Source organism: Otolemur garnettii, unplaced genomic scaffold, assembly GCF_000181295.1.
Source record: "Otolemur garnettii isolate 467f Iridium unplaced genomic scaffold, OtoGar3 scaffold00011, whole genome shotgun sequence".
NCBI classification, from domain to species: domain Eukaryota; kingdom Metazoa; phylum Chordata; class Mammalia; order Primates; family Galagidae; genus Otolemur; species Otolemur garnettii.
The window spans coordinates 5112112-5128635 of NW_003852406.1; the positions used below are offsets into that span (position 1 = coordinate 5112112).

The window sequence follows — 16524 nt, forward strand, 5'->3', positions numbered from 1 at the left end:
GGCTGAGGCAGGAGACTCGCTTGAACCCAGGAGTTGGAGGTTGCTGTGAGCGTGATGCCCTGGCACTCTACCCAGGGGGATAGCTTGAGGCTCTGTCTCAAAAAAAACCCCAAAAAACAAAAAAACAAATTAACTCTATAATTTCTTTCAGTATGAACACTAAAGGGGCCATCTGTTTCCATGAAAATGAGATATTCTATATTAGTTCAAATTAAAGGACATTTACTTTGTTGAAAAGGAGCCCACTGAGCTACGGGCTCTGCCTACTTCAGTTTTTTATTTTTTTTTTTAGAAAAAAATCTTCTATAGGCTTGGTGCCTTGTAGCTCAAGTGGCTAAGGCTCCAGCCACATACACCAGAGCTGGCGGGTTCAAATCTAGCCCTTACTTGCCAGACAATAATGACAACTACAACCAAAAAATAGCCAGGCGCTGTGGCAGGCACCTATAGTCCCAGCTACTTGGGAGGATGAGGCAAGAGTTTGAAGTTCTGTGAGCTGTGACGCCACAGCTACCACATAAGTGAGACTCTGTCTCAAAAAAAAAAAAAGAAAGAAAAAATCACATTCCTTTTCAATTTTTAAACAATTTGGTATAATAGTTAAATGATAAATATCTTCTTGTAATTAAGATGAGAAGTAGAGAACTTCATGATTTTTTTTAGTCTTTGCTGACTTAAAAAGTAGCAAAATTTGTAATCTAAGTGTACTATAGCATCAATACACTGAAAATAAAATGAGTTTTTATTTTGTTTTATGAGTTGTTTGAAAGATGTTAATCAATTTTTAAATGTTAAAGTATCAGAAACTCCATGCCTTAGTAACCCCTTGAGAATGTAACTGCGTAGAATATCTGCACAATAGGGACTGACTGAGAACCGGCATTCGTCAAAAGTTCACAGCCAAGGGTTGGGGGGGTGCGGAATGTGGCGTTAGTACAATGGGTTGGGTACAGTTTCAGTTGGGGAGGATAAAAAAGTTCTGGACATGGATGATGGTAATGGTTTTACAACAATGTAAATACATTTAATGCCATAACAATACACTTAAAATGGCTAAGATGGTATTTTTATTATGTATGTTTTTACCACAATTAAAAAGATTACAAAAGATGTCTTAGATTTTTGAGAGTCCATTGGGTAAGTTAACTATCCACTTAACTTCATTCTAAACATCCCATTAAGCTCCATAATCAAAAGCAAAGCTCACAGCTGTAATCCCAGCACTCTGGGAGGCCAAGGCAGGTGGATTGCTTGAGCTCAGGCGTTCAACCAGCCTGAGCAAGAGTGAGACCCTGTCTCTACCAAAAATAGACAAAAAACTAGGCGGGTGTTGTGTTGTGACAGGCACCTGTAGTCCCAGCTAATCAGGAGGCTGAGTTAGAGGTTGCTGTGAGCTATAATCACATGACATTCTAGCCTGGGTCAACGGAGGGCTGGGGCCAAAAAAAAAAAAAAAAATCAGAAAGCAAAGTACCTAGGACACGTTATCTTAGCTCCCCACAGAAATACTTGAGTTAAGACAAGTATGAAGTTCATTGTTTCTGAAGGGAGTCATGAGGAGGATTATGCAAGTGACTCAGTGATCACTGAGTTATCTGGGGCTTTCTGCTTGGTTATATAATTTTGCTGTCTTTTCCAAGTCTTTCCTCTCTGATTAGCATCTGCGTGTGTCGCTTCTCACATGGAACCAGGCATTTTAAGTAACAGGGAAAATTATGGGGTAAGTTGGAGAACAAGAGGAAGAAAAGTTGGAAGAAAAATGTTAATGTTTTATCAGACATCTTTTTATGTGAATGAGTTCACGTATTATTGAGCTTACTTAACATCTATTTTAACTTCCCATCATGTTCCCTGTTTATATGGATTCCACTAAATATTTTTAATGTGGTTCCAAGTAAACTTCAAAGCAAACTTTCTGCCCATGAAGTAACTTAATTTACTACACAATTAAATCCAATTATAACAAGTTAATTTTGATTCCTGTTCAACCTGAGCCGTGTTTAAAAAAAAAAAAAATAACACACCCATAGACATGATCAAGGAAGAATGTTTTTGCCAGTGGAAGTTTTCACTTACAGCTGCAAATTGTTCATAACAAGTAATTTTTTAAAAAATAAAATAAGATAAAAAAATAAAAAATTGCAAGCAACTTAGCTAACGTCTAAGGAAGGAAAAGCACCTCCGTGCAGATTCTATCATCTTAACATTTATTATGAGAATTTTCTTAAACATGACTCACCTTCAATACTTTTTTGATGCTGTTAATTGTTGATGTAAGCAATGATCTTACTTTCTGATCATCATTCAGGTAGTCAGCATGTCGAACACACATAAACAGAATATATGCTGGTAATCCTGGAATCAAATTGACTGCTACACCACGTGGCTTCAGTTCTGAGAAAAGGAAAAATCATCTTACATAACACTGAAAATCTTCATGAGGCACGCTTTGTGAGATATAAAAGCACAGTTGTCATGTACGAGTTCAATCGTTCAAGGTAAGGTGGTCATAGAAACAAGATATTTTAATAGCTCATTAAGTAGAGAAATTCTTGAGCGTGGGGACATGTCTGTATAATGACAACTCCCCAGTTGGATCTACTGCCCTGACTTTTCCCTGGAACTCCGGTCTCGTGTATCAGCTGCCTTCTTGACATCTCTCTCAGGCATGTCAAATTGAGTCTCTCCCAAACCAAGCTCTTGCTGCCTTATGGAGCCTGCTCTTTGGGACAGTTTCTCCATCTCAGTAATTAGCAGCTCTAGTCTTTTAGTCTCTTACGCTGGAAACATCATCTTCTTCAACTCCTTTCTTTTTCTCAAACCACAGGTCCAATCAATCACCAAATTCCCTTGGCTGCCTATAAAATCCAGCATCATCTCCTGGATTGCTGCAACAGCATCCTAACTGGCCTCCATGAGTCATCCTTTGCTCCCCAGCAGTGCATTTTCCACACAAGCACCAGGGATTCTTTAAGAAAAGGTATGTCACATCATGTCATTCTTGTTCTGAGAATCCTCCAAGTAGGATTCTTTCATTTCTTTATGAAATCTGAAACCCTTACCACAGTCCATGGGATCTGCCCCGCCCCCCTTCCTCAGCCCCAGCTCACTCTGCTCCAAATGGGCCTCCTTGCTGTTGGTTCCAAGTGCCAGGCATGCGCTCACCTGAGGGCCTATGTATGTACTAGTTTTCTGCCTCATGCGTTCTTTCCTCAGATATCATCATGATGTCCAAAGACCACCTCATCAAATCCTGGCAATTTTATATAAACTAGTACACCTGCCTTCACTCTTTATTCTTTTTACTCCATTATGTATTATTTTATTTTCTCTGTTTCTCCTCTCAAATGTAAGCTCTATGACAATGGGTACTTTGCTTTGTTCATTACCAGTACCTACAAAATGTTTGGCATATAGTAGACTTCAGTAAATACTTGAATCAATGAATTTTTATGCCTAAAAACCAGTGGCTCCTTAACATTTTTGCAAAATGCAGATCATATGGAAACTTGAGCACCTCTGCACCTACATACAGTACTAAGTTTAATGCTAGGAACATTATTAAATCAGTGTAACTGCCAATCTCAGTGCTGTCACTCTGGTTCCTAGGGGAAGGAATGCTATGCTAAGGCTCAAAGGAGAAGGTTTTAGGTTTCGGATTCACAACTTACAGTACGTGCACTCTCTAGTCATTTACCACCCCACCCCCCACCAAAGTCTTCTTGCAGAGCCAGTGGGCTCCCATCCAATCTGAAAAGGCGCATCCTGCTCTGACATGTTTCTTCCACTCCCATTTCATTTGTTCTGTCCTTTCTTTCCTTTGCTAGGATCCTTTCCTTAATTCTTTTGTTTCTTCCCTATTATTGAACGGTTGCCCTCAACATACTTAGTTGTGAACCTTTTCCCAGGGAAGTAAGGAAAAACAGAAATTCAGGAACCTCAATGGCCTAGAGCAGTAGTGTTTAATTGTGGCTATACCTGAGAACCCTGAGAGGTTGTGTAAAAAGTACTAGACACTGCCAAGCTCTTCTCCCCAGAGATTTTTATTTAGTTGGTCTAGTGTGTGCATGTGCGTGTGTGTGTATGGGAGAAGATGTGGATATCAGTACTTTTCAAAAGCTTCCTGGGTGGTTCCAATGTGCAGCCAGGGCCAAGAAGGCCTGGCCTCAAGGGCTCCTTACAGGTGGTTACAGGTGGGTCCTAGGCAGTCTGACAGAGGATGCATGGCGTGGTCAGGACATGTGAGTACCACCATGATGTACGGTATGTTAGGATGACCAAAGAAACTTTGATGTTGAATGTTTCAAAAATTAGTGACTCGTTTTTCCAACCACTGACACATGTGCCAGAAAGACCTTTCAACCCATGCACAAAACACTTGCCCAGAATCAGGTTCTTAACAAGTTTTTGCTCGTCTTCCTTTTTGTATTCCAGCATTCCTTGGAAGTCCTTTTCTTTCCTGGGGATGTTGACTGGACGGATAGGTTCATCAATGATCTGTCCTGGGGATATGTTCTCCATCTGGCCCACTTCATGAGAGGCAAAAAGGGAGAAGAAAATGTTTTCCAGATAGAAAAGATGAGAGAGTTCCATGTTCACATAATTTTGAACAAACCCTGTAATAACAGAAACTTGCCATATTCACCACTTAACTGTCCCCTCTTAAAATATTTTTTCTGCTAAAACTGAATGGCTAGATGCCAAAATTATGTAATGTTACTCTGGTTTTTGGGGGGTTTTTTTTGAGACAGAGTCTCACTATGTTGCCCTCGGTAGAGTGCTGTGACGTCACAGCTCACAGCGACCTCAAACTGTTGGGCTTAAGCGATTCTCTTGCCTCAGCCTCCCAAGTAGCTGGGACTACAGACGCCCACAACAACACCCAGCGGGTTTTTTTTTTTTTTTTTTTATAGTTGTCATTGTTGTTTGGCAGGCCCTGGGGCTGGGTTTGAACTCGCCAGCCCCGGTGCAGGTCGGCGTCCAAGCCACTGAACTACAGGCACCACGCCAGTAATGTTATTCTGAAAATCACTAAAGCCTCACTACTATTAACATCAAATAATTTTACCTGATTCAGAAACTTCAGGGTTTTTTTAATAATAAGGTTTATTTTGTAATAAGATTAAATGTCCCCAAAGTAAGTGGTTTAACATATTTGCTAACTAATGACACCAATCAAAAAAGGTTCAATTTATTTAGACTTTTCCTCTTCAGAGGAGGAAAACCATGATTCTACAAAGGGGCAGCAAGAATATAAAAGATTCTTTTTCCTTTAGCTCTACGAATCTAGTCATTCAAAGCAAAAGAACGTTTACTTTACATGTATCATTACAATCAGTTCAGAGCATATTAAGATACCTGGTAGAATAGTGTTTCTTCACACCACCTGATACGATTTCTCACAAAGGCTTCATAAAGCAAAAAGCTAGCCTTCTCCTGCCACTCCTTATTCTCAGGGAAATTATGAGCAGATATTAACACCTCTCATATGACTCCTTATTTGTTCATTGCTTTTTGTTTCTTGTTAATAAAATACAAAAATTTTACCATTAAGTTGTGATCATTAAAATTCAACCATCACTGGTTAACATCACTTTCAGATGTTAAAAATGGTCATTACTGGCAGCAGTTAGAGAATTATGCTAAAGGTAAAAAAAAAAAAAAAAGCCTCTAATATCATTTTAAAATTGAGAACCAAATGGGAAACACTTTAAGGGAAGGAAAGAGAACATAGGAATTATTACAGGTGACTGTGGAGACAGACACTAGCAAGCCATTTTCTCCTCTTCTTATCCATAGAAAGGGGGAGCAGTTAAGAAATCTAAGTGCAGATTAAGTTTGAGTTCTGAGCCTACTGTCAAACCAAATGCAGATTAGAAGGGAAAACATTAGGAGGTTTAATGCTGCTGACTCCACAAAGTGTCAGTAGTGCTTCCAGTGTCACTCTGGACAATTTCCTGGGTTAGTTCTGAGAAGCCAGTCCACAGGAAGAGGTTATCACAGAAAACGTCAATACCTGCAGAGGCTCTTGTTTATGTGGCATGGAGCCTGGTGACACATCGATCCAACTCATGCGGCAGCGTCACACGCTGGGACTATCAGAGCTGAAAATTTGGTTTAGGCAAAGTCACCACCATCCAGCAACACTATGATGTCTAAAGGGTGGTCAGAATGCAACTGGACAGATACCATAGGAAGTGTTTCATATGCACAACTGTGATCTGACCACTGCAGGACTGATTATAAAATGTATTCCTCTATCCAGAGAAGAGGACGCTCAAATTCCATAGTCTTATACAATACCACGAGGACCTCTAAAGCAGCACACAGCAGTCTCCACAGCTTGTAAACCTAGTGCTGTGTGTAAAAACAAAATAATAAATTCCTGTGACCTATGTTACTAGTAACTTTAAGCCACAGAGATAATTCAAAAAGATAGACCAGGAGGAAACAAGTTCAAGATATTGGGTTTATTGATAAATGCATATATTTGGACTCCATGTAACCCAAAGAAGATGTTTTAAACCTACTGATTTGCTCAAATCAAAGATGCCATTGATTATGAGAGATAGCATTTTATATAACACTAAAATAGATAAAATAGTGCCAATTAAACTATAGCCCATCAACGACTGTAAGATACACCCCAATTTGAGAGATGTTAGCATGTGAAACATTAAGCACCTCAGAATTTATAAAATATGATGAATATTTTTACTAAGAGTTTATGTTTTTAAAAAAAGCTTCTAAGCCAGGCATCATGGCTCACGCTTGTAATCCTAGTACTCTGGGAGGCCAAGGTGGGTGGATTGCCTGAGCTCATAGGTTCAAGACCTGCCTGAGTCAGAGCAAAGATAGCCGGGTGTTGTGGTGGGCACCTATAGTACCAGCTACTGGGGGAGACTGGAGGCAAGAGAATCACTTGAGCCCACGAGTTTGATGTTGCTGTGAGCTATGACGCCAAGCACTCTACCAAGGGCGACAAAGTGAGGCTCTGTCTCCAAATAAATAAATAAATAAAAGAAAAAATAAAAGAAAGCTTCTCTTTCCTTTTGCAAAACCTCTAATCAGGATATTTTTGGTTCTTTATAAAAACATACAGACAAAATCTGCCACACTCTTATTAAAACTTCTTTCTGCATTTGAATTCTCCATAGGGACTTCATCTTTACAAAGGCTCACAAATGAAATAATGTCAGCTCAACACAACCTTGATTTATTTAGCAATATTATCTACTAATTAAAATAAAATGTCAACCTTTATGTAGCATCAGGAAACTACAGTGTTTGCAAGGGATAAGCCAGGACACTACTCCAGTTTTCAAAAACTCAAAGAGATGGTTGCTAAATTGGAATGTTCGTGTCCCTTCCAAAATTCATGTTCAAACTTAATCCCCAATGCAACAGCATTAAGAGGTGGATCCTTTAGGAGGTGATCAGGTCCTGAGGGCTTTGTTCTCAGGAGGGATTAGACCTTGCAAAAGGGCTGGCGGGAACCAATCAGGCCCTTTGCCTTTCTGCCTTTTGCCTTGTGAGGACACAACCTTTGTCCCTTCCAAAGAATGCAACGAACAAGGTGTACCATTGTGGAAACAGACCAGAACCTCCAAATGTGCTGGCACTTGATCTTTGCCTCCCACCTTCTAGAACTGTGAGAAATAAAATGCTGTTCTCTATGATACCCAGGCTAGGGTATTTTGTTTAGCAGTACAGTCAGATTGAGACAGTGGCCATTGAGCCCAGTGCTCCATCTAATACAGACAGCCTTCTAGAAAGACCTGAAATAAGACTCTATTTTCATATTCTAGATTTTTTTATAAACTTGAGGGAAAAATATTTTTGAACATCTTTGTCCTGGAAAAGTAAAAGAAATTGGAAGGTTTTTTTTTTTCTTTTTGTGACAGAGTCTCACTATGTTGCCCTTGGTAGAGAGTTGTGGTGTCACAGCTCACAGCAACCTCAAACTCTAGGGCTTAAGGGATCCTCTGGCCTCAGCCTCCCAAGTAGCTGGGACTACAGGCACTTGCCACAACGCCCAGCTATTTTTTGTTGTAGTTGTCATTGTTGTTTAGCTGGCCTGGGCTGGGTTCGAACTCCCCAGCCTCAGTGTATGTGGCTGGCTCTGTAACCATTGCGGTATAGGTGCCTACCCGAAATTGAAAGGTTTTAAAAAATTTACTTTTCCTCACTTTGGCATAGAAGATCTTGATCTCAGGTTTAATTAAGACAATCAGATAAATTCATATTAAGTTCATAAATACTGTGAGAAAATATAAGTCAAAGGAGAAAAAACAGTGGCCTTAAGAAGCTTGTGCTGTAATCCTGCCATCTTGCTGAAACCTTGGGTAGGTCACTCACAATTTGGGGGTGTTAGTTTTTCCTCTTATGAAATAATTAACTGATTTCTAAAATCCTTTCAGGTCTAAATTTCTTGATTCTATGAAAATTAAGATGGAACACCCACTCTGGGAATAAAATATAACATAAAGTAGATCAAATTTTGAAACATTCTCCATTTAGCTATATAATTTCTGCTAAAAATCATATAAATATATAGTTATTTATTCATATATATAAATACATATATATAAAATGTCAACATATATATATAGGCATTTTTTTAAAAAGTCTTTGCTTCTAAAACAATCTCCTTAATTAAATGCAGCCCACAAGAGGAGGCAAGAGTTGCACTATTTTAAACCACAAGGATTTAAGTGTGTCGCAAGAAAAATATAAGAAACTTTTAGTTATTAGAAGGTGCTCTGTTGTACAGAGTTGCCAGTTTTTTCTGTACAACAAGAAGACACAGGGATGAAGAGAAGTGACAGAAGAGCTCATCTCCTTTATTCCCTAATTTAGAGGAGAAGCAAGGATACTGTACTCAGAAAATGCCCAAGTCACATAAATCTTTTACTTTATCCTCTACATATGTATCACTTAACTCGAAATACAGCTTTTCTTAAGAACTAGAAAATCTTTTTTGTTTAATCAGTAAATCGTTATTCTCAAGTGTTACTTCAACTTTATAGCTGTCAAGATAGTTTAACTGACGAGGTTGACTTCTGATTGATAATGGTTTAAAATTAGCAGAATCTTAAAATATTCTAACCTGTTTCTTCACTTAAAAAAAAAATCAAAGAAAGCTGATTTAAAAACCTAAAATAATGAAGGCCTTCTCTGTTTATCAAAATTTACTAAAGTATGGCAAAGGAACCATAGGAATTTAACAAAGAAACAATTCCACAAGTTAATACCCTTAAAATCAGTTTCTTTCAAGCAAATACTCTGATTATCATCTCATGATACAATTAGTGCAGAGTAAAGTGCAGAAAGTTCTTTGAATAAAGATTTTTAAGTTCAACTAGTAGATATTATAGCCCTTGTGTGATTTGGAGTTTCAAAACTTTTAATGTTATTCATAAATTATGTAATGCTAAAGGATCATACAAGGTGGCCATAAAGTCTGTGTGTAAACTGCACACTATTTTAAACTGCACACAAATTTTATGGCCACCCTGTATATGAAATATGACTATAAAGTAATCTTTCTGATTTCTAAACAAATATTTCAGTATTTTTATATCCAAGGGAGTAATATCCTATTGACAGTAAATATCCGTGTTGCCATTAATTCAAAGAGAAAAACTGCTAAAAATACGACATAGCGAAAACCATAGAAGATGTGAGCCAAACAGGGGTGCACAGAGGGCAGGGCCATACGGTCTGTCTGGGTGGTCAGGCAAAGCTGCTCTTGAGCATGTGACATATGACTCTGGTCTCAAAGGATGAGCAGGACTTGACCAGGAGAAGCAGGAAGACCACATGAAAAGAACAGTTATGACAAGGCATGGCCGGCTGAAGGCATGAGTGTATCAGGAACTAATCTAGGTATATTATACACATTTAATCCTTACAAACCATGTCAGGTCGATACCATTATCAATCTTATTAAACAGGCAAAAAACTGAGGCATAGAGAAGTCCAATAACTTGCCCGATATCATATGATTAATAAATAACAGAGTCAGGATTTGAACCCAAGAAGCACAACTCCAGAATCCATGCTCTTAACTACTAGGCTATACTGCCTAGCACACTGCCTGGCATATAGAAAATACTCATTGGATGCTTGCCGAACTTATTCTCTCCTTTTGTAAATTATTATTACTAAAAAAGAACATTTTTCCTCATCTAGAGAAATGGAAATTTCTATTCTACAGAAGTCAGGTTTGCTGAAAGTAATTTTTCTTATTATCCCTAATATTTGCATGTAAATCTCTATTAGGCCACTTGTATAGCAATACAAAACCAAGGTTCAGTAACTGCCATAAAAACATGTATAAATACCTTCTAGTTCACCAATTTTTTTGGCAAATACTTTCAGTTGTTTTTTCAGTTTCCGGACAGTCTTATCTTGTTTTTCAAGTTGTTCCATCAAATCCTAAAAATCAAAATAAGAAATATAATGGAAAGCTCAAAATAGGCCTTCTGAAATGCACTGAGAGAAACCAGACACAAAATCACAGAAACAACACTGTTAGTTTTACATTAAAGCTCCAGAAAAGCTCATTGGTGGAGCCATCACTTGGCTAAAACTGGCAGACATGGGAAATGCAGTTACAATAAAAGCAAAATGTTAAAATACTCAATGCAGTAAAATCCTTTACAGCGGGATGGATAGCAGGTTCACTGTGGAGTCTTTTCCAGTAGACTCCAAGTGGGAAAAACAATTGAATGCTTGTAAAATGTATTGTTATTCTAGTGGAATGCTTTCTTTTAAAGGGGTCTAGTTGCACGAAAAGTTTTGTGGAAAGATTTAAGAGTGGTTGAACGTTGGTAAAGATTGACACCCTAGGCTCGGCGCCTGTGGCTCAAGTGGCTAAGGCGCTAGCCACATACACCTAAGCTGGCGGGATCGAATCCAGCCTGGGCCCACCAAACAACAAGTCTGCAACCGAAAAATAGCCGGGCATTGTGGTGGGTGCCTGTGGTCCCAGCTACTTGGGAGGCTGAGGCAGGAGACTCACTTGAGCCCAGGAGTTGGAGGTTGCTGTGAGCTGTGATGCCACAGCACTCTGCCCAGGGCGACAGCCTGAGACTCCGTCTCAAAAAAAAAAAAAAAAAGATTGACACCCTGTGTGTGAAGCACTGTCTCTATGAGATCCACATTTCTGGGGATGGTAAAATTAGTCATGAAAGTTAAGACAAGTTTAGAAGTTTTGAGAATTAGAAGGTAAGTTGAAAAAATAATCTTTGAGAACAGGACCAAGAGTGGGCTGCTGACCTAGGACCAAATTAGTAGGTGTTACGAGACACTTACAAAATCATGCAGGTGATATAATTTTGCTTATATAGAAGAAAGAAAGCCAGGCAAGGCGGCTCACTCCTATAAATCCAGCTACTAGGAAGGACTGCTTCAGCCCAGCAGTTCAAGGCTGCAGTGAACTATGATTGTGTCACTGCACTTTGGCAGGCTGGGCAACAGGGAGAGAGGGAGGCAGTGAGGAAATGATGACTGTTTCATGCAAAAAAAGTACAAAAACAAAAAGCAGTACAATTAAGGGGAAGAATATAAAAAAGTCTGAGGTTGCTAGCTTTCTATTTAAAAAAGAATTCTCTCAAATGACAGAAATAGTTAAAAAGTCAATAATTAAGAAGAAAATGGACAATAGCAGGCTCAGAAAGAATGTAGAAGGGAAATGAGTCAAAATAGGTCAGTGAAGAGTGTGGTTGTTATTCAGGATATGGAGTAGAAAAGCATTACAAATACAAATATATTCGTTCATTCTCCGGTTTAGACAGGAGTGGATTTAGATGCAAAGCCAATGATTCAAATGGAATAGCTGCAAACATTTCAAAGTGTTAAGTTGTGCTTTTTGGATGTCACTTGATCTTTCAAGTCACATTTTGCTTCCATCACACTGTAAGCCTAGTGTTAATAACAAATCAAACATGACGATGGACACAGTGGGACACTGACAGAGGTGACGTTACTGGCTAAAACACAGCTGTGTGGAGAAACAAGTTTTGTGAAAGTTTTTGAAGAGATTCCTGGGGAGGAGGAGGCAGCAGCGTGCTCTTCAGTGACAGAGGGCTAAAAGTAGCAAGAAGACAAAGCTTGGTTTTACATACAATCATCCGTTTGTAAAGTGAAATCCGATATGACTGATACTTCTTAGGGTCATCTGCATATAATTCCTCAAAATACTGAAAAAACAGGCACAATGGATATTTGTTTTTCTCTGTCTTTTTGAAGGGGAGGCTTCCTCTCAGCAAAGTCATTTTTCAAACATTTTACATCACAAATAGTGAAACTTTATACTTAAAAGGCTCTGATTTGTCACTTGCCATTACCTTTTTATATTTCTAGTACAGATGATTCTGATTACAGATATTTCTGTATCTGATTAAAACAAACATGATTAAAGCAAACAGACTGTGACCAGTGTGCCATCATTTAGCAGGTAAACACACTGCCCAGAGAAGGTTGTCATTTCACTCCTAAAGGCCGTTTCCCCTATCCTCCCCCATACAGGATGCTCACTTATTGCTGCACTTTTTTTTTTTTTTTTTGCTGCTGTCAGCAGTGGCAACAGTAGGGAAGGCAAATAAAATGAAAGTGAGAATCTTCGCACTCCCGTGTGAAGTTGGAGAGGCTGGTGAGAAGCTGTGTGCCTTTCTCCCCTGAAAGCAGCGTGGGGGAGGCCTGTGAAGATTGTTCATCAGAGGTTGGAAAAATCATCTTTGTGTTCATGTTGGGGGGGATAGGTAGGTGGGTGGATGGATTAGTTATTTGAGGAGGAATTTCCAAGAATACTAAGTGCAGGTCCTCTGCTGTTTTAATAGTCTACTCAAATGTTTTCCTAAAGAAATGCACAATTAAGATTGGGAAACAATAATGATCTTGAAAAAGTACACTGTTTCCTGTATTTAAGTTTGTAGCCATCCTCCTAGGACCAAATTAGTAGATGGCATTGTAAGACACTTATAAAATTGTGCAGGTGATATAATTTTAGTAGTCAATGTAATGGCAAGAGAAGCACTACCAAATGTTTTCTCAAAATTCAAACTCATTAACTAGACTCTACTGGCTTAGAATGTGGGGGCTTAGACTATTTTAGTATTAGCTATTAAGAATTGCCAAGAAAATTAATATTGTAAACAAGGTTGCAAGGAAAGTTGCTTTACCAATGTAGTGAAAAAATTCTGGCAATCTGCCACCCAGAAGCATCTTTATTTCATGGTTTCACCTTGGATTTTAAGACAATCATTTTTGTAAGCACAGAATTTGTATGCTGGATCAATCAATTGCTATCATTCAGTACATTTATCGACAATTAGTCATCAAAGCATTGTTAGTTTAAGTTAAGCAATAATATAACTTGAGACTAATAAAATGACACTTTAAAATTATTTTATGATTCAGGAGATTTTCTGGGAAAATTAGTGAGATTTCAGTCATTTTGGAAAGAGTCAGGAATCAGGACACTGCCCTCACCCTCTCCACCATTCCCATGACAGAGCCTCAGGGAAAGAGGCAGACTGTTCACCGAATACCTTCAGGTTTTGCTTCTAATTCATATGAAAGATGGTTGAATAAATAACACTAGGAAACTACTTGCAATGTAAATTATCACTAATATGACAATGTGAGGGCAGGATGATTCAAACTGCTAAGTCTTCAGGCAAAATACAAACTATTTTATTATAGGTCTTTAAAAACCTTAATTAAAAAAAAACACATACACACAAATCACCATCAGTCCAAAACAACTTTTCTCAAAATCAGGCTGACATTATAATATAAATTTCATTAAAAAACCTGGAATTATAACTTTTCAATGATTTCTTAATATAATAAATACAGCTGCCAAACTTAAATCTATTAAAAAACTGTAAATCTGTAATAAAAGTTATTATGTAACTGAGAAAAATATTTTTGGTTTAAAAGAAAAAGAAATAAGAAAAAACTTGAACTCCATGCTAGTGTTCAGAATCTGGCAAAGGACAAAAAAAAGTTTCTTAGGCTCAGGCCCATAGCTCTGTGGTTAGGGTGCCAGCCACTGGCACCAGGACTGGTAGGGTTGAACCCAGCCTGGGCCTGATAAACAACATTGATAACAAAAACAAAATAGCTGGGTGTTGTGGTGGGCACCTGCAGTCCCAGCTACTTGGGAGGCTGAGGCAAGAGAATTGCTTAAGCCTAAGAGTTTGAGGTTGCTGTGAGCTGTGATGTCACAGCTCTCTATCGAGGGTGACATAATGAGACTGTCTCAAAAAAAAAAAAAAAATTTCTTAGGTCGGGCATGGTGGCTCGGGCCTGTAATCCCAGCACTTTGGGAGGCCAAGGTGAGTGGATCGCCTGAGCTCACAAATTCGAGACCAGCCTGTGCTAGACCAAGACCCCATCTCTAAAACTAGCTGGCTATTGTGAAACATGCCTATAGTTCCAGCTACTCAGGAGGCTGAGGCAAGAGAAATCACGGATTCCAAGTTAGAGGCTGCCGTGAGCTGTGACGGCATAGAACTCTACCAAAGGTGACAAAGTGAAACTCTATCTCAAAGTGAAAAATTTTTTTTCCTTACTTATTGTACAAGAACTGTTTAAAAAAATAGAAAATGTATAAACCTGACTCCTAACACTCCTCTCCCCTGTCCTGGAAGCTCCATCCAACATCATCCCAAAGCCCCTGCTCAGTTCTGCCAACCACCTTCCCTGACCTAACTCTCTTAACTCCCACTTGTCTGCTAAGATGGAGGGTGAGAGGACTCAGTGGCTTCTTGGTACACAAAGCCCGACCCCAGTCTGTCGTGCTAATCACTAACAACCCTCCTAGGATGGCAGAGAATCAGCAGAGGAAGCAAACTGCCTGAGCCTCCAGGCTATGAAAAGCCCAGTCTGAGGTGGGCTAGCTATCTCCCAGACCCTCCGCGTCAGGCCTGAGAACACGCAGATGCTCAAGAGCCTCCTGCACCTGCCTTTTTCATGTCTACCGACATATTCATCATATGTGTCTGCTGGAGTAAGAGGGTAACAAGTGTTAGGTTTTCCCAGCAAGGAAAAGCTGTGTTTGATTAAAAAGCAACTAGGACATCAGGCAGGGCCAGGCGCTGCTTGCTAAGGCACCTCTCCTTACCAAGTTCTCGTTGGTCAGCCGGGTGATCTCATGCTGCAGGCTGGCCTCGATGCGAGCCTCCGGGGGCAGCTGCAGGTTCTGGGCCAGCAGCTGCTGCTGCCGGTTGTTCTCCTCCTTCAGGCTCTGGATTTCCCCGCGCAGGGCCTCAGCCTCATTCTCATGGCTCCTCTTCTGAGACTGGAGCTGGGATTCCAGGAGCCTGTGGAGAAGCCACACAAGCAGGAAGATGAGATAACACTCCGTCCCTGCCTAATGGGCACACAGCTTCATGCTTGCTTGCGAGAGTGGGAAAAGCAGATATTCTTTAGAATCCATCCTTCTGACTTGAGTGAAGTGAAGAAACTCAAACAAGGGCCCAAAATAGAAAGCAATGCTCTCACTTTTGTGTCTTTCTGAATTTATATAAAGATCTCTGAGGCCCTGAGAAATAAGAAAGTGTTAGTTCTTTTGAAAAGTTCATAGGAAATGATGACTCTAAAAAATCAATTAAGGCTGCGAGTGGTGGCTCATGCCTGTAATCCTAACACTTTGGGAAGCTGAGGTGGGTGTATAGCTTGAGCTCATGAGTTCAAGACCAGCCTGAGCAAAAGTGAGGACCACCGCCCCTCCCCTCTGCCATCTCTACTAAAAATAGGGGGAAAAAAAAAACTAAGGCAAAAGGATCGCTTGACCCCAAGAGTTGGAAGTTGCTGTGAGCTATGACGCCACGGCATTCTACCCAGGGCCACAGCTTTAAAGACAGAGTCTTTTAAACAAATGATGAGTTAAAAGACACAGCTTTAATTTAGTTTGCATCTGCAAACTAGCACTTAAGTTGGCGAAGACAGTACACCTTTGCCACACAAAATAACTCTGTATTATATAAGGCAAGATTACACACCCCAAATCTAATTCCATGTCTTTAAGAATTATAAAGTTACTAATTCCAAGAAGTGGGTGGGCCCAGTGTCTCATTTCTATATTCCACTGCTATCACCGAAAAGCAGAAAAGCTAGCGTATTTGAAATATACCTCAAATTTGAATTGCCTAAATCCACTAAGATAGTTCTGAAATTTCAAACATATATTTTAAATGTGTCATCTCTTTCCCCATAAACTTTCATATCAGTGACAGAAGCCTAATGAGACACAATTTTTGTTGTTGTTGTTCTGTTTTTTAAGACAGAGTCTCACTATGTCGCCCTCAGTAGAGTGCTGTAGAGTCACAGCTCACAGCAACCTCAAATTCTTGGGCTCAAGTGATTCTCTTGCCTTAGCCTCCCAAGTAGCTGAGACTACAGGTGCCCATCACAATGCCTGGCTACTTTTAGAGATGGGATCTTGCCCTCGCTCAGACTAATCTTGAACCTGAGCTCAGGCAATCCACCCGTCTTGGCTTCCCAGAGTGG

The 16524-nt window shown here is 39.6% G+C and overlaps 1 protein-coding gene across 7 annotated transcripts in view; it reads right to left on the bottom strand.

Annotated features, from left to right (window-relative positions):
• Positions 1 to 16524, bottom strand: part of MYO5A (myosin VA) — a 126861-nt gene that overhangs the window by 15479 nt on the left and 94858 nt on the right. For 4 of the 7 annotated variants that reach the window (XM_012801968.2, XM_023510111.1, XM_012801969.2 and 1 more), the window contains 4 exons: positions 15137 to 15335; positions 10347 to 10440; positions 4383 to 4529; positions 2240 to 2394 (listed from right to left, as the gene is read on the bottom strand). In XM_012801968.2, the coding sequence (XP_012657422.1) occupies positions 2240 to 2394; positions 4383 to 4529; positions 10347 to 10440; positions 15137 to 15335 (595 nt within the window). Of the gene's footprint in view, positions 1 to 2239; positions 2395 to 4382; positions 4530 to 10346; positions 10441 to 12131; positions 12207 to 15136; positions 15336 to 16524 lie in introns of all 7 variants that reach the window. The other 3 variants (XM_023510112.1, XM_023510109.1, XM_023510110.1) reach the window with 1 other exon arrangement.